The following is a 24,588-nucleotide window of genomic DNA, read 5'->3' as shown; positions in this document are numbered from 1 at the left end:
GCTTGCTCATCTATATACAGCATATGGAAAGGTTGAAAAGTGGCAATTACTAAATGAGAGCAGACAGAAACGGTTCTCCAGCAGCTCCAGATGGGGGTTAGCGATGCTGTTCTCAAGCTGTTTGCCTGCTCTTCACTCCGCAGTATGAAATGCCCTCTAACGGCCAAATAACCACATAACTCACCCGACAGACCCGCAAACACTCATTTTTTTTTCTAGGGGCTTCTGATCTGGCTGTGCAGATTTTGGCGTGGTGCTGAATTACTGCTTGAGGAGAGGAGAGCTTTTGGTTGTCCGGATGTAAAACCAGCGAAGGTTCACCTCGATCCAGCGTTAGCCTTCGTGATTAGTGAAAATTATTACAAATAATTGAGGAATGCTGGTAGAACGTGGAATGAGATTTTATTTTTCAGTATGGCAGAGGCCTTAGGAGACTGTAAGATTATTCCTGTATCGTTTCCTCTTGTTTATTTGAAAAGTTAAAGGTAGTTTCCCAGCCAGTTATGTGCTGTAGGGCGCGTTATCAGTGTCAGATACTTAGAAAAACAAGATAAGAGAGGTTAAAGGAGGCTCGTGATTAATTAGCAGATGGATTAGGTGCTCTTGAAGCTAAGTGGGTGATTTGGGTCCAGCTCCTGGTTATTTTTTTGCCCACCATTGGGCTCTTGCAAACCATCGGTGCAGGATGAGCAGAGCATCGACCTGCCTCACTCCCGATGGCAGAAAGAGAGATGACATTTATTTTCTTTAAAGCAATTTTCTCGCTGCCTGTTCGGGCTGCCTGTTTGTGTTTCGCCGTAGGAGTGAAAGGAGTGCCACTTCTGGCATTTCCTAGCTGAACTTGAGAAGCCACGGAGGAGCTACAGAGTCACTGCCTGCCAGGGGAGCAAACCTGGATCTCCCGGGGAGACTTCTTTTCTCGAGGCCAGTCACTAATGCTGGAAATAAAATAGCAGCTAAAATCCAGGGATCTCAATCCCTTTTCACACCTTGGCTGTTGTGGCAACTCGAATATTTGCCATTTCAGCAGGTCTTCCTAGCATCTGCCTTGCCAGCGAGAACCCAATTGGGAACACAGTTCATAACCTGCAACACAGTCCTTAAAGAAACTTAAAAAAAAGTCCAGATCCAACCCAAAACCTCTCCCATGCTTTATGCGTTGTCAAGATGGAAAGGAGAGAGGCTGTTACAACCCATGCGTGCATTTTTTCCCTTGAAGGACATGGAGAGCCGTGATACATCCAGTGAGTCAAGTAGCTGTGATGGAATAGAAGTGACAAGGGGTACTCGCCGTGACTTCAGGGCTGAAAGGAATGCAGGATCAGCCCCTCCGTGTTGCCTTTGAAGCCTCATTATTTTAGCACAGTCTGTATCTTGTTGCATAATGTTTTAAGATGTGGTCTAAATCGTTATGTAGCGTGTTTAATTTAGCAACAGATGTGCAGGCTCATATGCCGTTATGGTACATTTTGTTCACTCATATAATAGCGAGTTGCTCAAAATTGTTACCAGTTCTTCAGCACAAGACTCCTACAGCATGTTATTCTCCTTCTCTGCATGGTGAAGAGCAGAAGAGCTCTTTATTTTTCCGTCAGCAGGTGCTAACGTGGGAGTGTCTTCGTGCAGCATGCCCAACCTGCCGCATTACCGCTCTCTGCGCCGGGCTGTAGGATCCCCACGAGCGTGTTTTTTACCCAGAGGTTTTTGGGGAAAGACACCAGGCAGGCAGCAGAGGACAAGACTTCATCTTTTAGGTTTTTTGGGCAGAAAAACAAAGCGAGTCACCTAGACGGAAAGCTCTTACTGCCACCCACGGAGCCATCCAGTCATTCCCACGGCGAGGCCTTAATGCAAACCATCACTGAACGCTCCGCGGCAGCAAAATCATCCTAATAACTAATAAAGGCATCCTAATAACTAATAAAGGCGCTGAAGCTAATTAGCAGTCATTTCGTAGCGAGGGACCTGCCGTGGCTGTTCTGAGGGTGTTGAGGGTGCACCGGGGGGTGCGGGCTGCTGGGAGCCTGGCCGAGATTTGCAGTTCCCGGCCGAGGCTGCTTTCCCACGAGCCAGGAAAACCCTTTTTCCTGGTGTCCTGTTTCCCACGCGGTGTCTGCGGGCGGTTAATGGAGCGGGAGAAGTCTGAACCCTGGCCACACAGAAACTGTGTGATCCCTCCTCCCAAGCGCGAGGGGTTTACATCCCTCGGGCATTAAAATAAGAATGAAAAATGAAAAATTTTTTCGTCTCCCACCTAAGGAAAATCTGTGCTTGTTCTCCTCGCCCATATAAATCTTCAATCCCTTTTTGGTTCCCGCTGAGCTATTGTGCACATGTTGTTTTGTTGTTGTTTGCTAAAGGAAAGCATCCCAACGGGGGAATTTTGGCACGGGGCGAGTGGCCAGCCCCTGCCCTCCCGTGCGGCTCCCTCCTCCCCGCAGCCCTGGGCTTTGGAGAGAGACAACGACGGGGCTGAGCTGGGCAGCATCCCGCTGAAGGCTGTGCAGGGAAGGAAGGATGACTCAAAGTGTTCCTCCTGCATTGTACCGTCTCCTTTGTCCGCCTCCCTCCCCTGCCATTATCTCAGCGTGTCTCCTGCTCGCTTTGCTCCGCGCTTCCTTTCTTGCACCGAACTCGGCTGCTCAGCCCCCGCCGCCCTCCCCGCGCCGGCTGCCGACATCCAACACAAGGACATCCGACCCCATAGGGCTCGCCAGCCCTACGGGGCTCACGACAGCACAAATACATGGGGTTGAGCTTCCAAAAACTGGACCTTAACATGAGGGAGGTGGGGAGAGCTGGCGGTGGCACTGGCAGATGCTAACTTCACTGGTACCGACTGTTGGCAACCCTGGTGTGCTTCCAGCCGCGGCTCCGGGGACCTCTTCTTCCCCGAGAGCACAGGAAACGTGCTGTGGTGCCATCAGAGCATTTGGACTGGATTTTCCATGCCCCTCGTTTTAAGTAAGGCTTCATAAACCCCGCGTGGATGCGTGGAAGGACGACGGGACTCGGCGGGTCGCGGGGCCATGTGTGTGCTGGGGCAGGGAATCCCCATCTTGTTGGTGCCGTGTGTCAACAAGAAAAAAAAAAAACAAAAAAACACAGATGGAAATTGTGAGCGACAGGTTCCTGACTCCAGCAAGGGCCTGGGAGCAGTGGGAGCTTGGGGGGTGCTCATCACAAAGGGTGGTGGGGCTGGGGGAGCTTTGGTTACCTGCTGGGTGCCGGGATGGTTGGATGGCGATGCCGGTGGTGGACACGTAGAAATAGATGTTGCTCGTGTTTGTGCTGTGGGAAGATGACAACACAGCACTCCATGAGCTTAGAAGAGAGCCCATAACGTGTAAAGTCACCTTTCTGGTGCTTTTGTCCAACAGTGCCTTTCGTTTTGGAAAATCACCTCTTCTTTCTTCTCGTTTTCCATTGAAATCCGGAAAAATAAGCCCTGCACAGCTCTCTCTTCTCCCACTTTCTGGCTCACGGGCTGTGCTGTTGAACAGCCGGTGTTAAGAAGCTATTTAAATTGTTACTCCGGGATGTTATTTTTTTTTTTTTTTTTGGCCTAAAACATCGCGTTTCAGCACATTCCGTCTTTAAATAAATAAATAACTGACGGGCTATCATCATGTCCAAGGGTTTTCAGGAAAAATTTACATTTTGAAAGACACTGTTGGAGGCTAACACGGACATGCAATTACTGTATGTAAATCGCTTCACTTGTTTCCTAATCTTGCTGAAGATGAAGTGCAGTTTTTGTGCGTGCGCCTCTCTCTCTCAAATTCCCTTATACAATGAGGTTTTCTTGTATTTTAATTGCTGGCCACGATTTTTGTTCTGCCTCGCCTGATTGTGTTTGCTTTATTTTGGGGGACATTTAGCCTCGCGATTGTTTCGAGGCTGGGCTGGATGGAGAAATCACCGAGGGAAGATTGAAGTTGGGTGTGCCGCTAATTGCGTCCTCCCTGCCACGAATGGAGGAGCCGTTCTCTTAATTACAGCTTCGTACCAAGGCTGGGGAGCACCCGCTCGTTTCTGTGCCCTGCACAGCTGCTTTTCTCCATGTCATCCCTCCCTGCCAAGTCCTGCTCACGAGCTCCTGCCACATTTCTAGTTAAGTCTTCGGAGTTGTGCTTTTCTTGCTGGTTGGCACCGTCCAAGGCACCTGTCACACCAGGATGGAGCGGGTAAAATCAGGAGGAAGGAATTGGTTCGTGGGCATTATGTTAAGCCGTGCAGGATGCTGCTAATACGAGCGGTAATTTCTGTGATTGTTATGAGTTTCGTTGGTAGAAAGTTTTCCTCCAGGGAGTAATAGAGTGAATTGAGATGGCAGGAGGAAAGGACTTTAATGGAAGCATTTGTCCATCAGAAAATGCACTCTGTCAAAATTAAATACACTTTGCATATTGATTCTGTTGGGGGAAAAAGGAGTTGCAGTCACAGCATCATGAACCATGCGAGCGTTTTCAGAACAAAGTGCTAACTTTTTTCTCCTGAAGTGACTTTCCATAACCCAGTATTTCTCCCTGAATGTGGGCTGGGATTTAATAGAGCTGAAAAGTCGTGTGTCTGCTGCTGAACGCTGCCCATGGAAATGCTGTTAGCTGCTCCTGGGTTAGCTCCGCTAACAGCATAATTTTTGTTGCAAGAAATATTTTGGCTGTAGCCAGCTTCTGTCTCTGGAATGGAGGTTTTCTGCTTCTTTTAAAATGTTGCATTAATTATTAATGGGAGTGGGAATCATGCTCTTTAGCATCCCTGTGTTTAAAAAAAAATCAATTAATTATTGCTATAAATCTCGGAGATTATGCTGCAGTTGTGCTGCTGGGAAATTGGCCATTAACTACCAGGAAATCGCCCATCTTCCCTGAGTCAGAATTCAGTTGTACCAACACAGCCCTCTCCCTTTTATAAATTAACTATCAATGCGATGCATAATTGATAACCATTTGTAATAATAACAATAATCTCCATGAAATTGTCATCTTGGTGCGCGGCGGCTTTGTTACAGCCTTTACCCCTCGCGTGCTCAGCCCGGCCCCTCGCATTTGTTAAGTGAGAGGCTGGAGCTTGCTGGGAAGCTGCTTTTAGGAGCTGTAAGCTGCTGGGGAGGAGTAAAATCCTCGGGCAGGACTATGTGAGATGAAGACCCCGATGTATGGTGAGGATGAGCTGTGTGGTGCCGGTGCTGCCCGACCCCAGGGGGAGCAGAAGCCGAGGTCACCAACGTCGCCCAGCGTCAGCTTGTGGACATCAGCCTGGATTTTTCCCATTCCTGGTGGCTTGTTCTTCTGTTTCCTTCGTTGTGTTACATCAACCTGGCTTTTTCTTATGTTGAAGTGAAAAATTTGGGGGCAATGCAGTGTGAAAATTCACCTGCTGTGGATGCCTTTGTGGTTCGGGCATGATAGGAGTGGTTTGAGCGAGTGATGTGGTGGCTCCTGGCTCTTCAGAATTATTTTTTTTCACCTCTTTGAGGACTTCTACTTAACTGTAGGCAGAGGGGCCGAGACTTTGCTGCTTGGTGCAGATGGCCACCTTGGAGAGGACGTCTTGCTTGTGCCTATTGTTCTTCCCTTCTGTCCCATGGGGGCACCTTCAGGGTCCTCAGCCTGCACGGGGCTCTGAGCACTCAGCAGACCCCAGGGAACCTGCTCAGGTTCTTCCTCCATGTCACCAAACCCCCAGAAGAGCCTGCAGGGCATTTCTCACAAATATATATGGATATATATCGATTGCTTTACTTTATCAGCATTTAAAAGATGTGCACATTAGAAAGTATCAAGGGACAGGCTCTGGTGGCAGCTGGGATGTGTATCGAGGTCTTGCTGCAAATTCAAGTCCAGTGATGACTTTCACAGGGCAAGGTTTAACTAAGACATGGAAGTGGTTTTGTGTGTGTGCGTGCGTGTGAAAGCACTGGAGGAGCAAAAGCTGCTTTCCCGTTTTTATATACTCATAATGTTTCGGTATCTGCGAGCCTACAAAATAGCTTAATGGATTTTGTCTGCTAGGAATAGATTTTTAAGGCAGAAATAAAACTCGGGAGGCCAGACAGCGCTTCGGCAGTTCTCTTGTAGGATGCTGGTTGTTTGTTTTTTTTCTGATCGCAGGGAAGATGAAGGGGCTGTGTGCTTGGTTTGCGGAGTGAGAGCTGGTGGGATGCTGAGGCTGGAAGTGATAAAGTCCCAGCCGTGGATTCAGCAAGGGTGCTGGGCTTTTTGGGGTGGGCGGGTGTCACCTCCCGTGGTGGAAGTCCCACTCACCAGCTCCTCTCATCTCAACAGGACCGACAGTGGCGTTATGCATGCCGACTCCCGTGAGTTTTCCTGAGTTCCTGGGGGACTGCCTGGCTTTTTGAATCAGAAAGTTGCAAAATACCATCAAGAATGGCACTTGTGGATAAACACAAAGTCAAGCGACAGCGACTGGACAGAATTTGTGAAGGTAAGAGGATGCTCCACTGTTCTGTGAACGCTGACAGACTATTCAGGTAGAATACCTCATTTTTCCTTGTTTTGTACAGCACTTGGAGATAATGGGATCCAGATCCGTGTCTAGGTTCTCCATCTTCTGTGTTGACATGAAATACGGTCATATTGGTGTTGAAATGTTAGCAAGGGATACGCTGGCTCCTCCTCGCAGTCCTACAGACAGGACTGCTTCATTACCCAGGCTGTGGGCTTGAGCCCCTGCTGCTGCCTCGGGCTGCTTGTGGGGCTGGGGAGAACGATGCGGGACATTTGGGTAAAGCTCAGCATCCTCCACCTCGATGCAGCCACCCCTGTCGTTCCCCAGGGCTGTGGCCAGGGAAGGGCAGAGATTCGGCTGTCTCAGAGCTGCTGCTTTGCTCAGGGGAATCAAAATTTGACCATTTCCGTTAATATTGACTATCACAATAGAAAAAATAGATGAAAATCTGAAAGTAGCTCTTGAAGTATTTCACAAGTTTTGGGGCAAACTGTTACAATGGCTTTTCTTTTGTTGGTGTGAGGAGATCAGGCAGATTTGCTGTAAATCGTTCTTTATTAATTTCATGTTAAAGTAGCAGAGCACAGGGGACTCTTACCTTCTATTTATTCCATTTTCCAGCAGAAGAAGTCTGTAGGTAACCTTTGCCTATTGCAGCTCACATAATTTAAGCTGCTTATGATGGAAGTTAAGTGATGGCAAAAAAACTCAGACTTCTTGGTGTAGACTTCAGTCCTTCTCATGCAAACTGACACTCAGGGAAGTTTTCCCATCAGTAGCAAAAGCAGAGCAGGGTGTTATTTTAGGAAGGATGTCTTCAGTCGTGTCTTTTAAGGAGCTCGGGTTTTTATCTGCTCTTAAGGAGATGAATAGTGGCCTGCAGGGTAACAATTCACTGTGTTACCTGAATGCCAACCAAGCGAGATAGGTTTTGCTCTTGGATGAAATTGCAGAGTTCTCGTGGGAGTTGTTCTGGGGGTTCGTGGGGTTTCCAGGGAAATGCTGAACAGGACAGGGTGAGTTTTGCACAGATACTTGTTATACATTGCTTACTCTAGCATGCCAAAGCAGAACTCCTTTGCTATTGCTTTACACTTCTCATGAGTTACCTAGCTTCAGAGCCATCGGGGTGATCCTCGTGCTCTCCTGCGCATTCAGAGCCCCTGCGAAAGCTCTGAATATTCCTCAGAAAGTGGCAGCAGTTCTGGGGGACTGGGTGCCAGGCTCAAAGAAAAGCCAACGGGACCAGAGAAACCAGCTCTTCGCTTAATCACGTAACACAAAAAGATGTGGAAGCAGCTCTACCTCTCTGTTTATTAACCCGCACTGGACTGATGTTAGTGGTGCAGCATCCCTGGGGTGGGGGGTGCAGCCCCACTGATTTTTTTGGGGGGAGCTGAATTTTTTTGGGGCAAAGCAAAGGCGAGGAGCTAGGAAGGGGCATCCAGAGTGTGCTGCTGCGGCATGGGGCTGCATATTTCTCCTTTTGAATGTCATAAACACTCAGGTGTAGTACACTATCTCATCTTCAAAATTTACTTTGAACTCAACTTAAAAGAGTTGTGTCAGCTGAGCCTGGATGTTCAAAAGCTGCCTTCCTGGTTTGATGTTTACTATCAGATCTACTTGCTTAGTGTACAAGAAATTCAAAAGGATCGTACGACAAACCTGCTGACAGAGCTTTAGATGTGATTGAAGTTTAGATTACTTTCCTCTGATATATGGGCTTTTTTTCTTTCTTCCTTGGTCGAAAGATATTCTTTCCTAATCTGTAAATGTGCAGAAGACATAACTTTTTAAAGTAGACTTTGTCGTTCGCCACCTGTTTTGTGATTTGATTGAGGGGATGGGATTCACGGTTGTAAGACACTCGGGCTGTGTTTATAAGCAACAGATTATGACTGGCTGTAAGCAACCGTGCTAAACCTACCTTAAAAATGCAAAGAACATAGGATTTTGCAAAATACGAGGCTTACAAGACTGCGGTGAACGGCACTGGCACCTCCGATGGCTATTTTTTATTAGAGGCTCCCATTCTTGGATTATAGCACAGCAAAGCACTGAAGAGGGGTGTTCCAGCTGCTGGGAAAACACACGTTGGAAAAACAAGCTTTTCCCTTGGCGTTGTCTGGAAAGGTCCATGGAGAAATTGGTGAGATACGGTGAGAAATTAGGGAGCTATTTCCGTAGACTGATGGGAGAAGCCTTCTAGCAGCGTGCTGTTTGCTGGGAATTGCTTCTGCTCTTCTCTTTAAACAAGTGGATGGGATGCGAGCCTACATTTAACTGATGGAAAGCTTGATGTTCTGCGGTACGTAGGTGGGTTTCTATGCTCTTAACAAAGTCGGTGTGCCGTCCCATCCCTTTTCCTCTACACAACCCCTGGCAGGGCTCTCTAGGAACAGACGTCACTCATCGCAGCGGGGTGGTGGCAGACGAGATACCCTTAGGCTTCCCACTACGCGTTGTAACCGCTGAATTGCTGGGTCTTCATCGTGCTTTACAAGCTGCCACAAACTACCACGGTACTAAAAGAGCGTTTTAGGAAGCTGTAGTGTTCGTGTTGCTCTGTTAAATGTGCATCTGGCACAGGAAAAGAATCCGAGCCACACACGGGGGTGGTACTTCTAAAAACACCTGTCTGTAGCCTTTATATACAGGTTTATGGGTCTTCCAGGAGGAGAGGGAGGTCAGTCTCATCGCATTACTGTGGGTTTTTTATATATAGGTACAATGTCTTTGTATGACAGAGCTACCTTCCGGCTGAGGAGGCTGTTTTGAAGGGGCGAGCTCTTTGCATCAACTCACAGACTTCACTACAAGTGAGATAATGGTGCACACTTAAGGGATAAATAAATATTAGGGCAACAGCCTGCAATAAAGCCATTTAGAGTCATCTGTTAAGAATTAAATGAGTTTGTGAGGCCCGTCAGAACGAAGGCTTGGCTTGCCCTTTTCTTTCTCTTCTGGTTGTCCCAGAGAGTTTGGGTGCCGATTCTGTAATTGGATCCCTGCGGGTGGAAAGACGCATCCAGTGAATGGCTGGGGCTTTTGGAAACAGCGTGTGTGGAGTGGTTTACTTAATTCCTGTGTGTGGAATCGTGGCTAATTACGTAGCGAGTCAAAATATGCTTTGGAGGTGGAGCTGCTGGTGCTGTGTTTAGTTAGAGTTGTCCAGCACCCCCTAGTTCAAATCCGTTCCCATTTGCTTGTAATTTTGCTACATTTTAAATACGTTTGAGCTGAAATTTTCCATTTCATGATGGGTTTTTACCTCGGGGTGAATTTAAAAAAAAAAAAAAGAAAAAGAAAAAGTTCCAGCAAAAACTGTTGAGCCATGTCTAAGCGGGAGATGCTGAAGAATGTTGTTTTTGCCGTGCCTGAAACAAAGCAGAGCCCCGAGCCTGCAGCCTGGCAGCCGCAGTACCCTCCTGCTCTGCTTTGGGGAAAAAAAGAAAAAAAAAAAGGTCTAAATAATTTTGCATCGGAGTTGCTGCGGTGTCAGGAGTGTGCCTGTTATTGTTCCCGAATTTGGGGCAATTTCTTAGCTTTTGAAGGACTGAAGTTGGCGCGTGACCCTGTTGGCCACTCGTGCTGAAGGCTGCGCATGCTGTGCAACACCTCCCCGTGCTGCAGGCTGGGGGGCACGAGGTGGGGAGCCCTTCTGGAGGCTCAGGGTGAGTACAGGTGGGAGCAGGGTAAATCAGAGCACAGGGGCAGGACAGAGCCTTTGGCAGGAGGCCAGAGCAGAGCTCACACACCTGGCCCTCAAACAGGCACAGCCAGAAATAAGCTGGTGCCCAGCAGTGCCCAGCTCCGAAGACGGTGGCACCCCGGGTGCGTGGCATCCATCACTCCTGCAGGGCACTCAAAGCATCACTTCTGCTGCCCAGCCTGCTGCCTGCTCGGCTGTCCTTTATCCTGTGCTGCTGCGAATATGGTTAAAAAAATATTAAGTAATACCAGGAGCTAGACGGGGGGTGAGGAGCAGCCCTCAGACGTTGCTGGCAGAGCTTTTGGGAACGGCCTGGCCGGGAAACCGGAGGAGGAGCTGCAGTGGCAGCGTGCAAGGTTGTGCTGTCTTTTCCTCATCAGATGTAGACACTTAACAGGGACAAGGCAGTGGTGGTGGCACATCCAGGATGTGTAATGGCATGTCTTGTGTCTGTGTAAATCACAGGTTTCCCAGCCCTGCTGAATTCCTCCCTGATGATCCCAAGCGCTGTCCCTGCTCCGCACCTTCGCAACTGCGCTACCCTGCTGCCTGCAGCTCCAGTGCCATGAAATTTTAATGCCTGGCTTTATAGGTTAAAGTTTGCACTGACATTTATGAGTCAGTTAAGCTTTCAACACACGCCCAGAAAGTGGCAGCCCTGAGATGAACAAGAAGCAAAGAGAAAAAATAATTGCAAGGCCAAGCGAGCCCAGACGTTTCCTGATGGAGTTCTCGCTTTGGGATTTGTCATTTTCCAGTGGGAAATAGTGTCCTTACCCATCAGTTTGTGCCACCAGAGCTGTCTGTACCTTGCAAAATAGCAGAGCCGTTCAAAGTGCCACACAAGCCCTTTGTTTTCTTTCAGGTCCTTTGGTCCTTTGGTGGCTGATAAATGCCAGCACGGTCACGTAAGACTTTTCAGAGCTCAATGCACGAGTCCCTTGGCTTTTTGAGTCACTGATTTATATTCTGAGCGGCACCTTAGTGTCCTGTTGGGCTGAGGCATCTCTGATTCTACCCGTAATCCATATTTGCTGTAGGAATTCCTCAAGTGTTTGCCTTCCAGTCACTATGGTTGCTGCAAGTGGCCTTGACCCTCCCCAGCCACTCATTTATCAGTGGGAGCGAGGCACCAGCCTGCGTACGGGTGGCTCTGAGCTGGCCCCGAGCCCTCGGCTGCAACAATTTGTCCCAAAATGTTGATGATGGTTTTATCATCACCGGAGTTACCTTGGTCCTGGTTAATTCATTTCAAAGCTGGACAAGAATTCTGCATTCCACGTCTCTGCCAGCGGTGGAAGTCAGTGCAGACCATATACAGCAACGCCTGAATAAATATACTACGTAAAGGCAGGTCCTGTGGAAAATGCAAACTTGGATCTATGTCAGGGGTACATTTTGCTTGCTCTTTATTTCAGTTTCTCATGTGTAAAAGTGGGCTTAATATTCACACAGTCAATTATTGCGTGTGGTGCACTTTCTTATCATAAAAAAAAAAAAAAAGCAACCCTCCATAAAAGTGCCCCTGAAGGATTGTAATGGTTCTGGCTTTTCAGCACTATTTGAACAGTGTGTGCTTGAGGTTTGGGCTCGCACACCAATAACAACAGAAAACAGAATAGGCTCCCATTCAGCTAGCACAGTCCATTCAGGCTGAAAAACAGAGGAACCTTGCCCGTGGAAGCAGTTTGGGAAAAGTATTTTAAAGCTACCAGGCAGTCAAAATGCAAGTTGTACAAGCAGACTGAATCCTGGCAGCCTTGTTTTCCAGGCCCTAGTGTTCTGTTAGCGTGGTAGTGTGTAGGAAATAGCTGGTTATGAGGCAGTGCCGTGCACGTAATGCCATGACACGAATTGTTCCAGTGCTCAGCATCCCCGTGTCTGGAGCCCTGCCTGCGTGAGGGGCTCGGCAAGAACTGGGCAACTCTGCAAAGCTGCTGCCTCCGCTGCTGGCTCCTTCCTGTAATGCAATGCTGGCCAAAATTAGTATGTTTGATATTTGGGTGGAGGAATTTTCTTCTATTCTTGCAAATTTGAATGCCAAGTAGCATCTGATAATACTTATTTTTGCTGCTTCGAAATAGAATCCCATTATCTCAGGAAATTCTTATCACCACTAGTCATTTGATGAGAAACAATGAGTTAAAGATGATATCAAGTGTGGAAGAAACTGCTTGTCCTGGGTAAAACTGACTTATTTAGAACAAATATAGAGCTTTTTTCTTTTTCTTTTTTTTTTTTCCTAGTGGATTTGAGCTTCTTTGTTCCATGATTACGAAACACAGAACAAGGATTTCCCCCACACAATAAAGCTTTTCATATATTTTTTAAGTTTCCACCTCAAAGCACATAAACCATCAGGCTTTTAAGGAAGGGTTGCTTACCACACTTGGCCTAGACAAAAGGAAAAGTTAGTCTGTCAGATGCTCTGCCATTACTCCCTGTGCTGATTGAATTTCTCTGAAGATCTGTCTGGCTGCTCCCAAGATTCATCTTATTTCACTTATGGAGGCTTCAGAAACCATTTCAAATTCACACGAAAGCTGGATTACACCTCGTTTTACCAATCTGGGCAGTGGCAAGTGTGCCACACAGCACTGTTTTTAATTACCTCTTAGTCATTCACAGGTTTTGTTAAAATTTTAAGATGTTTTTAATATTGGACACGATCCTATGGATGAAGAGAGTTCCAGCAACCTCAGTGGGTTCACAGGCATTATTCAAGCTTACTGACCTTATTCCCTGATTTATTTTCAACCCTTTTGCTGTGCTGAATCAAGAATTTGCTCTATTTGGAAGCAGAAATTTTCTGCTTTGGGACAGAGGTGTGGTGTATCTCCTATCTACAGGTATGCTGTTGTCCTTGCAGCAGGGAGGCAGAGGTGCTTGAGTAGTTTTCCAGTTCTGTTTAGATTTATTTTTTTTTTATATACATTCACTTATGTGCAGTGTATCTCCCGTGACATGCCACAGGGGGATATGCATGACAAGATGTAGGACTTGAGCCAGATATGAAGCCAGCCTGACAAAATCCCCCAGGCATCCGGTAAAGAGTAAGACACATTTAGATAAGGTTACAGAAAGGAAAAAAAAAAAAAATCATGAATTTGGTATGCAATCGCGTTGTAATAGATATGTGACTCGAGCTATTGCAAGAAGTAGAGCTCCCGTTTCCTGCGACGTGAGTGCTACATGCACAGAGGTAGGAAAAAATACTTCTGTTGTGTTCTCCTTGCATTTAAGCCCACATTTATGGTAACTTAATACGCATCTAACTCTTAATTCCGCCTTGTATTTTTCCATTTTCTCCAGCCTTAAGACAAGGTTCCATATAACAAGCTTTCTAACTTCAAGTCATTAATTAAGAAACAATTACAGCTGATGACTTCTATACCATCAACTTAATTTTTCATCCTCACCACATTTCCCATTTAAATTAACTGGTTTATGGATTAACACGTTGTCATGTCTGGTGTGTTGTTATTTTTTTTTTTTCTCCTTACTCTAAATCCTCCTCCGCATTTAAAGATTACTCAGAAAAATGACAATACCCCAAGAATACGCAAGGAGACAGGGAGCTGAGCATTGTCTGAGCAGCAGCCCCGGGGCAGCCCTGTCGACGTATTCCCGAGCTCCGGCATTTGGGAACGCGGCCGAATGCAGGGGGTGGAAGTTGGAAGTTGGCTGCTTCGCCTCTTCCAGATACGTGATGGGAAATGCTCAGTCCCCAAGGATGGATGAGAACGGGATGGATTTTCCTCCCAAACATGAGCAAAAAACTCCTATCTGCCTCCTAAGTTAGAATCCCTCCTGGACTGACAACGTCTGGATCCGGACCAGGTTTTTAGGTTTGATTCCGACTCTGCTGAATATTTACTAGTAAATATTTTGACAGGAGCGGGACATCTGGCTATACTAAAATAAAGCTGCAGAGAAATGCATTACACAACTTTTCTTTTATATTTTTCTGTATCCACGAACAGATGTAAGGGATCTCGGTGCCAAAACAGTGAAGGTTTTCATTATGTGTGTTATATCCGAGAGCTTTCTTCAAAGAGCGAGTTTTCTAGAGTTGGTCGTGCATTTTGGTTGCCTTAAACTTCAATGGCATTGCTGATTTCTTACTGACACTTTTATATAGCCCATTAGCTTAACTCTATTAACTTGTTTTGTCTTTTATTTTAGATAGTCTTCGTAGTGTGTTGTTTTTTTATAAACACTCTCTACTGCCATCTAGCACTTCAAAACTTATTGATAAACAGCTTCAGTTCACAAAAAAAGCCTAGAGTTAGAGCTTGGCACCCACTTTAGAGAGACAATAGTGTCACTGCCTGCTGGTAATAGCAGTTTTGGGATATGAATCAGCCAGTGGACCTAAACAAGGGTCGTGGGGCTGGCACCTTTGGCCTTGGGGTCACCCTGCCAGGGAGGAGCCATCCCCGTGGATGGTTGGGGACCGTGTTAAAATGTACCAGCAAATGGGGTCCCTCCCCACCAGATACTTTGGCTATTGCCATACAATAATAAAATATATCAATCTTCTAGAAAAGCAAATAATAAATGGCTTTTAGCCAAAATAACATTCCTTCCTGGCTTTTGTGTGTGTTTTCTTTTGGTTTGTTTGTTCTTAAATCTGTGTTGAGTCTGCGAGGGGCGTGCATGTTTCAAGCTCTTGGCATCATCAGGGAAAGTAAAGCAGCAAGACACCCTGAACTCCAGCCTGTTTATCTCCTCAAGACCATGTTACAACCTAGTAATTAATTATTTTTTATGCAAAGCCCAGACATGCATGGCAGAGTTCAGAATTACAATATATATTCATTTAACAATGGATTTCTCTACTGCTTTCTGGGACAGATATAATTCCCATGCTTTTCATTACACATGCTATTTAAATCTTGATCCTGAATTCTTATTAAAAATGATGAATTTTGACCTCAAGGTCTAATACCCAGTTTTGGAGACAAGGTGCTTGATGTGATTTCCAGAGGATTATTTTTAAGAGCATTCGTAGATTAGATCTTTGCAAATAGTTGAGGGATGTGCCCAATGAACCTTGTCTGCTGGCTTTTCGACTGCCGTTCAGCATCCAGATTGATTTTTATTCTGTAGCCCTTGACAGTGTGTAGTTTCATGGCACAGGGAGACATCTGATATTTTTATTATCCCTTTGTTGAACCAGGAATGTCACAATACTTTTTCTGCTGACTTTTACTGGACTCTCCCAATACTTGGAGGCAAAATTGCTTCTCGCTGAAGTTTCAAGAGCCTGTAGGGCCTATTCCAAAGGCTGAAAGGATGTTTTTCAGCTGAGCCTCTTGCTTTTAAACATGATTTTTTTTAGATGACTGCTAGCCTCCTGCATTTGTTAGCCACAACTTGATTTTGATCCCCAGCTGCAAATCACCAGGGCTTTACCAGGGGAGCCGGACAGCATGAGGTGACAAATCCCGCGTGCTCCTTGGGGTGCTTCTGCTCGGACCCTCATTCTGCAGTAAATACGAGGTAAATCCAGGTAGTGTACCCCTCAACGACAGACGGGTGAAGTGTCTCTGCTTGGAGACTCGTCGGCACATGGCGATGTGAGATGTGGTACTGGCTGGCAGTGGAAAGGAAGAGGTGGCCTCGTCGCTCAAAATTCCCAAATGCTCGTTGCCTGCACATCACTGGCTGCTGTGAGCATCCCCGTTTGAGTGTAGTCAGTGGGGTCGTCAGCCAAACTCGTTTCCAAACCCCATTTTGCCTGCAGCACGGCAAGGCACGCGGCGGTGCGCTCCTGGGGCGAGCCAGCGGTTACGCTGCGCTTCCATCCAGCCCTGGGGCGAGCTGCACGTGGACGTCAGCTTTTGTTTTGCGCTTTAAAGTCATCAAAATACGGAGTTCCATAGGGCAGTGATTGTTTAATAATCGGCTGATCTTAAGAGTGTTTTGTTGTACCGCACCGAGTTGGTATTCGAGAGGGTTTTGTTGAAGTTACAAAGCATCCACGCTTTTGGTTTGGAAATTGGTAAAAGCATGTGGCAGGGCTTCAAGCGCTGAGTGCTTTCAGATGCTGTTCTGTTCCTTTGATTATTGAAAATGATTCCTGCACAATCCTGCTAATTTTCTCTTTTGTACGCCTCCAATTTCAGGAGACTGTTAGAAAGTCCATCTATGCAGAGTGCTTATTGCCGCGGCGAGAGAGATTTTTCGCAGAGCCAAATTTGAGCAAATGCAGTAATTTCCAAGGATTTGGAACATTGTCTTCCTGCATTTCTTCCCCCAATTTTTTTTTTCTTTAACATTTGCGCGCACGTGTGAGCAACATTTACAGCATACTCATGCTATTCCTTCTCTGCTCTGTAGCAGCCATCGCATCCCACCGTGTAGCTGAGCACCAGCTCCGTGCTGCTTCCCAGCACCCTGCAAGGAGCAGACACCCAGAAAAGGCTCCCCAGCCACCAGGGGTCATTAGGTACAATCACACACAGTTCTGGAAAGCCCAGGCACTGAGGCATTTATCCCACCGTTGGCTTTCCGGTGCTCTGTACCTCGCCACCTGAAATCACAGTACAAACACGGATTAATCCGAATGCCGTCTGACGGTGATAGGTGTGTATTATCTTATCCCTCTTGATGGAAAGGGAATCTGTGACTAAGAAATTAATCAATTTGCTTGCTGGCAGTGGTAGAACGAAGTATAAAGCCTGGGTATCCTGATACCTGCTCTCTCCATTAACACGAGATGTACTTACCCTCTGGAGGATTCTTCACTACAACAGGTAGGATTCCTTTGCCTTGGAGAGGGAAAGAGCCTTTTTTCAACAGATTCACCTTGCAGTTTTTGCCCAAAATGAGGTTTGGCATATCCACTCTGTTGTTTTAAGTTCTGCTTTCTCCCAGAAGAAAACAATTTGGGAGAAAACGTCAACATTTTGCTGCATGCAAGAAAAAAAAAATCACGTTTCATGTAAAAAAACAATATTTAAACTTGTACTTGGAAAGTATTTTAAAATAGTAAAAAGCAAAACTAAGAAAAAGTGTACTGTTTTGTTGCACAGGGTAATCTCTCCAGCAACTTGCTTTCAGAATTTGAAATGAAACGTTTTACATCAATGTGAATTACATTTCACATCCAGCCTCCCCCGAGTCAGTGCTGCAGACACCAAAAAATGTTGTTTACAAATTTGTGTTGCAGATTTAGCATCCTGATTCCTTATCACGGTTTTTACATACATAACAGGTTTGCTCCTCACTGAAAGAAAACTGAGCTTCCTGGCACTGGGGGAGATGAGTGTTTCAGATCCACTGGGAATGGTTTCCCGAGCCAGATCTCATTCCCTGCATTTTGACTGTGGTGTCGAAATGCTGGGCCCACCTTTCTGCTCCTCTGTCATTACTTGTTTTCGGAGCAGATCTCTGTAGCTGCTGTATCATAGCAAAATTTACCATACATTATACCAACACTAGATTGAAACCCAGCGTATTAAGTCACAACTGTGCGTTTTTCACGTGATCTGAAATACCAGAGCACTTAATCTCTTGATCAGCTTTTTTTTTTCTTTTTTTGCTTTCATATGTCTTTTTTTTTTTCCCTAAATACCTCGAGAATTAAAAGGGAAAATAAATCTTCTGCCTGTCCCGTGGTCCTTCATCTCCCCCTCACGTTGGGAATGCTGGTGCCGGCGCCTTTCCTCCTCTCCCCAGAAGTGCAGATGAGATCAGTTGGGTTGGGTTGTGCTCCTGCACCTCCGCGTCCTCTCCTGGCGATCGCTGCCTGGCTCTGAATTCAGAAATAGCTGCGGAGTTACTGGCATTTGCACAGGAGCTGCTGCTAAGAATGCGAAAGGAAGAAAAAGAAAAAATCCTGGCTGCCCATCCATAAATATTTCATTCTGGTCATTTTGTACGCGTTTCTTGATTCAGGGGGAGTGCAGCATCCTCCCACGAAGACCCGTACCACATAGCTTGGGGAAAAGCCCAAGTCCCAGTGGGTGTGTGAGCTGCTCCATGCCCAGGCTGAAGGGAGACCAGGATGGGTCTTCTGGCCCTGCTCAGCCTCGTGTGAGCTGAGCCAGGCAGGGCACGGCCACTGGTCACCACTTTGTTGGGTTGGACTAAGTCTCTTCTGCATGTCCATTGAGAGACCCAAGAGTTTATCAAAGCCTTTGTCTTTTCAAGAGGCAGTAAATACTCAGAGATCCCTTCTGACTTCCCATACAGTTGTTCAGGACCAGCACTTACAGAGTTTAATTGCTCTATGACATGTTTTTTCCCATTGTCTACCAGGACTGATTTCTGTGAAAACAATGATGGAAGATGCCCCTGATCTATAGACGAGCGTTTTATTATTTTTGAGTATACATTTTTGGTAGCTTTCTTCTGCTGCTTCAGAACAAACAAATGGCACGGATCTCTCTGTATCCATTTGGGAATACATTTCAGCCTTTACCAAAATGTTGCGGTAATAAAATGTTTTTGTTTGTTAAAATGTTCTCTGCTTTATTTGTAAGCCACAAATGTGTCTTCCCATTTTGACTCTCACAAAAGAAGAAGTTTTCCAATGCGCCTTAAGTTCGTTAGTTAATTCAATATGATGCCAATCAGATATTCTCCGAGAATTGCATAAATAATCTTTGGGGGGCCCGTGTTTTGCATGTCTGCCTAATATCCAACATAATTTTAAAGGCTGTGGTGCTTGGGGATGGAATTGGAGGAGAAAATGTTTGAAGAGGATTTATAATATTTACTGCAATAAAGAAATTTAGGGATTACTCAAAGATCCTGTCAGTATTTGGGTCAGAAATATAGCCCCGAGGTATTAGTATGATAGGCAAGTAGAAGCATTAGGCTGTATTAGTGATTTAGCTATCATAAGAGCACAATAGTCTATCATGTGATGGCTAGCGCACTAAACATTTATTGTGGATTTAGCAGTGAAAAACACACAAGCTGTCTTGCAAACAGACCAGAGGTGGCTGTTATCCCTTTTACTGGGTCTGTCCTGGAAGGTGCACGTCTGAGGTGCAGAAATCTATTATCACAGCGGGGAAAGGCAAAATCGTTTCCCTCTAAATTTTTTAATTGGGAAAGGAAAATGTTGCTTCGCTCGCCGTGATTAACAAAATAAGTAATGATTGACCTGTTCTTCTAGGAAAAGGAATCTTTGAGCGTAAGCAGCTCGTGATAATTTAGATAGGTGTTTTGGGGAGCCATTTTAATCGCTCCTCTGCAAATGGTAACTATATATGGAAATTTTTATTATGTTTCCAAATAATGATTTTCTGTGTTGTGATTCCATCTAAATCCTTTTGCCTACTCTAACTGTAAAAAAAAAAAAAACTTAATCCATATGAATATTGAAAGACTGCTAGAAACAAATTGAGTTTTGTCTGATGTCTCTGAGTGTTTTTCCATCTCATAAACATGTATTATTTTTTTTTCTGAAGGAAACCAGAGATAATAGGCAAAAGTCTGCTACTCCTTTTTCCTTTGTAGGACTGGAGTTTAGATCCTTTGATCCTCCCCTCCTTTTCCGTGACCTCTGGTAGGGTCTTAAAATTATACATTCCAGATTACACCTCCACAATTTTCTGTCCTGGGATGATGAAAGGATTTGCGCATTATGATAATAATGTAAAGGATCCTTTTGGAGCCCAGTTAGTGTAGCTAATTTCAAACTACAACAAAAAAATGTAATTTCCAAAGCAAATTACAATATTCATAAAGTGTTAAACAGATACCTAACTAATTTCTAATCGCTCTTGTATTCCTCAGTATCTAGCACTGGCCTTTTTTTTTTTCGTCCTGCCTGCTTGCTCCCATTTAATTTGTCCTTAGCTGTGTGCAGTGGATTAGCGTTTCATCAGGGTGGATTAAGATTGAGCTGACACTGGAGCTTGCTTTTTTATTTTTGTATGTGTGCGTGGGGCCGTGCGGGTTCGTGCACGTTTCATTATCTCAGTGCTGATTCCTGCCGGCTGCTGGTGCGGATGGGAGCAGTGACCTCAGGAGGAAGGCGACAAGCAAAACAGATGAAAAACGTGTAAAAAAACAACATGTAAAAAAAAATATATAAATATAATATATATATATAATGATTCCCCGGGGAGAAATTGCTTTGAGGTTGCTGGCTGGGTTGGTGCAGGAGATTTCATCGGGCTGAAATGATGTCACATGGAGCGGGGGCTTTAGCAGTTTTATTTAGCTCCTAATCCCCGGCACTGCTCGGCCAGTTGTCCATGTGAGCGCGCCGTCCTGGGCAGCAGAGGATAAAGCATCTGGGCTGAGCACGGCGGCCCCCTTCTGCACGGAGAGCCCTTCCTCCCACCAGCCCGGAGCGAGGCCGGGTTACAGCGCTGCTGTATGCTTTGCCTGCTAAAGTTTCGAAGAATTAATAATTCAGGCGGCGCTCGGAAAGATAAAACCACGAAGGGAGGGCTCACGCCGGGCACCGGCTGGTTTTGATGCTGGCTGGGGAAGCGGCAAGAAGGAAGGCGCCTCCTCTTCTCCATCCATCCCAGCGGGACCAAGCGGTGCGGTGGCGATGCCCATCCCCAGCAAGCACCCCAACATCGGCCGCTCGCAGAGCTGGGACGCCGCCGGCTGGTACGAGGGCGCCTGGGAGGGCGAGAACGCCTTCGAGTACCAGAGGCCGCCGGGCCGCAGGAGCTCCCTGACCTACGTGGGCAGCGAGGGCGGCTGGTACGAGCCCCTGGGCCTCCGCGCCAACGATATCATCTTGCAGGGCGGCGCGGAGCTGAAGCAAGAGGCGTACCCCTACCAGGATGCCGCCTTCGCCCCGGGGCCCCTCAGGAAGGGCTCGGTCCCCGACTTCGCCTACTGTGACCGGCAGGCAGCCATGGCGGGCCGGGGCGCCCAGGATTACTACAGCGACCCCTCCTTGGCGGCTAGATCGCCCAAAGACCCCCGCTGCTACCAGCCGCTGAGCCGGCCACCGGCGGGCTACGGGGTGCCGGGCAGCCGGCTGTCCTGGGACCCGGCCTCAGGTCGCCCACCTGTGCCCCCAGAAGCCGCCCGCCTCTACAGGGACCCCAAAGCACTGGACGGGCAGCGGCTGCGTGGCAGGGACGTCTCCCCGGCACGGTATGGCATGGAGACCCCCGGCATGCGGTATGCAGCAGAGCCCCCGGCCTTCCCCAGCCGGCCGGCATATGGTGACGGGGCAGAGCGGCCACCTGAGACATCAGGGGGCAGGCAGGCAGCCCCCACCTGCCTGGTGGTGGACCCCAGCAGTGGGTATGGACCAGGACGGGAGGGCACGGGCACCAAGGGGCCCTACGACAGCTACGAGGCGGTGGCGGCGGCTCCGTCCCACCCGGCGGTGCCGCCCGCGTTCCCCGGGCAGGAGGGGAAGAGGAGCTTCGACCCCGAGTTCGTGGCGCTGCTGCGTGCGGAGGGCGTCTCGGAGAGCACCTTCGCCGCCCTGCTGCAGCAGGGCTTCGACTCGCCCAACCTGCTCGCCATGATGGAGGAGAACGACATCAAGTCGGTGGCCCCCAACCTGGGGCAGGCCCGCGTGCTGTCCCGCATCGCCCACAACTACAAGGCGGAGATGCAGCTGCAGCGGCAGGAGCGCAGGAGCGGGGCGCTGCGCCCCAGGACCCGCTCCAACAGCTTCAGCCACCGCGGAGAGCTGGCGGGTGACTATGGGGCACCCCTCGCCTCGGGGCCAGCCGCTGACGGCCCTACAGCCCCACAGCCTCCTCTTCAACCACCCTCCCCGAGGGCAGGGGAGATGCACCGGAGGCCGTCCAGCGCCCCGACCCAGCACCTGCTGGAGACCACCACCTACCCGGCCTCTGCTGGTGCTCCTCAAGGGCCGCAATTCCTCCCCGGTTCTGGATACAACACCCCCCTGCCTTGCAACGTGCACCCGCGGCCGGCCTCCACCTACAGTGCTCCCGCCGGCACGCCGATGACCACGGCCAACCCGCACGCCAGCCCCAAAACGGCGTACCCGACCACGTACACCGTGCCCATGGAGCTGATGAAGAGGGAGAGGACGGTGGCCTCGCCGGCCCCCAGCCCGCACGGCAGCCCGCAGCTCCTCCGCCGGCCAGGAGCACCCGGGGACGGGCTGGCCCCCACCGGCCCCACGTTCCCCGCTCAGCTCTCCCCGTACCCGAAGCTCAGCCGGCGCACAGGGCCGCCCGTCATCGTCTCCACAATGGCATCGCCCGAACCAAGTAAATTCCTAAGGGTCTTTGTCCCTGCGGTAGTTTAGAACCACCCCATTGTTGCTTAAACCCCTAAAAAAAAAAAAAAAAACGCAGGCAAATATATTTGGGTTTTGTGCCAAAATAGTAGGCACTCTCCTGTTTAGAAAAGGAGAGGGGAGCCCTTGTGTAGGGCTACGCAGAGCTAAAGATGCTGGTTCTCCCTCTGCAGTTAAATTCTTGGTATTTTATTTGCTTAGCTAACTTGGGTTAAAAGTGAGCGGTATGTCAGATAATGCTTCCACCGTTAATCTTGGCGTTCCTGTTGTTTGTGGAGAACGGGAGATTAGATACTGCGCTCGCTGAGCAATTAGGACTACAGGGTTTGCTGCAGATTGACTTTTTACCACTGTTATCAGGCACAAATGTGTTCCTCGGAGGAAATGGTTAGCATTGTTTTGACTAAATTCATCAGATAGCTAATGGTGTTATTCGAGAATCGACTTACCTTTGGCCATTACCTAAGTCTTTTCTTCTTATTATTAATTTGCTGTTTTATCAGGCATATAAAATAAAACCCCTGATTTCCTCTTAGAGATGCCTATAAGGGAAGCGATATAGCTGTTAAAGTAATAGGACCGTGCTTAAAACTAAAAGCCTGTCATTAAGCCCTGGAACAATAAAAATGAGTGGTGGCTCCTCTCCTCCCCTTCCCTTTCCCGAAGCGTTCGCCGCCGAGCTGCGGGGCCGGATGGCCTGGGCAGGCGTAGCTCATCCTTGTGGGCGATGTGCCCTGCTGATAACACCCCAAACCCGGCAGAAACCGCCACAAACACACTGCTCCGTAAGAGGAAATTCGGAAAATCCGATGGTTTGTGGCTCGCCTGGCTGGAGCAATGCGCAGAGAAGCCCTCGAAATGTTTTTTCCCGGGAGCGAGCCCGCGAGCAAACAAGCCTCGAACAATGTAACCTCCAAGCGCAGGCACAAAGCCTCAATAAAAGTATACCATTTATAGGCATAGCAGTGGTGCCAAGCCGGTGATGACATTCCACAGGAATCTAAATAAAGAACGATTTTGTGAGTGGAAATGATAAAGTTGTCAAAATGCAGACGTTTGGCGCACTCCTTTCCCCGGCTCACCATAATTACGCAGCTAGAAGGTGGGTGCCGCTCCTTTCATGCTTATGCATCCTTTATGCAGCTGGCACAGCGCGCTGATTTATAAAAAAACAAAAAAAACACTTAAATATTAGGCAGCGCGCTTTGTGTTGACGTGGATCACGGGCAGAAGTGGTACAGCCAAGCAGTATTTTTAAACAAACAATTTCCCAAAGCCTGAAAATAAATAAAAAAAAGACGGCGTGGCGTAACGTGGGGAGCACGGGGCTGGTTGTGTTTGCGGGTGGTGCCGCCCTGGCACAAGGCACGGCTGGGGAGCAGCCTCCTCGGGTTGGGCGATCAGACCCCTCTGCCATTTGCCTCGTAGGGAAATGCAAACCTTATTGTCTTAAAAACCTCGATATTGGGCATTTTTCTGGGAAAGAAGTGCCGGTGCGCAACAAGAGGAAGCCGGCAGCGTTTCTGTGCTGCCGAGCTCTTTCTCACTACTCCAGCCTCTTTTTTTTTTTTTTCCCCCTACAACCAACTCATTTGCATGAGGATGACATTTGTTGCTCCAGTAATTTCATCTGATAATGGCCAGCTTGCAAAGCGGATCTGAAAACATATTCCTTAATTATGTGTTGCTAAGCAACGAGAGGGTTTGGCCATAATCACAGAAAGATTATCTTCTCATTGAAGTCCCTGAAAGGTTTAGCTGAAGTAGGACCTGTAAAATTGTCTTCATTTTTATTTATTTCCCCTTTTTATTTTCCAAATAAGCCCGAGAGGTTTTCTTCCCGTTAAAGTGTGTTTTAGAAGTAGAAGCCAAGGTAAGAGCCGCTGCAGACGAAGGGCTGCGCTCAGGAGCGGAAGGCGTGGCGGTTTCTAGGTGTTGGAGCTGTGTTGAGGAATTACTCTTTAAGGAACACCACTGCTAAGGAGTGTTCACACTTACCCGCGAGGTGATAAACCAGCACGCCAAATACGCCAGCGTGTTTGTAAAACATTGAGCGGATGGCAGGAACTTGACTCAATCCAGGAAAATCGCGTTCACCAGCGGGAGGAGAAAAGATGCGTTTTTAGGAGCCAGGCTGTGCCCTTTGCAGTGGATACGTGAGTCACGAGGTGAAAGCAAGCTC

General features: G+C 47.7%; 1 protein-coding gene across 7 annotated transcripts in view; it reads left to right on the top strand.

Annotated features, from left to right (window-relative positions):
- Window positions 1-24,588, top strand: part of CTBP2 (C-terminal binding protein 2) — a 114,510-nt gene that overhangs the window by 60,877 nt on the left and 29,045 nt on the right. For 4 of the 7 annotated variants that reach the window (XM_038180805.2, XM_072039904.1, XM_072039902.1 and 1 more), the window contains exon 2: window positions 6,291-6,450. In XM_038180805.2, coding sequence (XP_038036733.2) covers window positions 6,393-6,450 — 58 coding nt within the window. In that variant the 5' untranslated portion in view covers window positions 6,291-6,392. Of the gene's footprint in view, window positions 1-219; window positions 4,259-6,290; window positions 6,451-13,366; window positions 13,392-20,699; window positions 22,378-24,588 lie in introns of those variants that run through there. The other 3 variants (XM_072039903.1, XM_038180809.2, XM_072039905.1) reach the window with 3 other exon arrangements.

Source organism: Anas platyrhynchos, chromosome 6 (assembly GCF_047663525.1).
Source record: "Anas platyrhynchos isolate ZD024472 breed Pekin duck chromosome 6, IASCAAS_PekinDuck_T2T, whole genome shotgun sequence".
Classification (NCBI taxonomy): domain Eukaryota; kingdom Metazoa; phylum Chordata; class Aves; order Anseriformes; family Anatidae; genus Anas; species Anas platyrhynchos.
The sequence above is the reverse complement of the archived record's forward strand: the minus strand, read 5'-3'. Positions and strand labels throughout refer to the sequence as shown.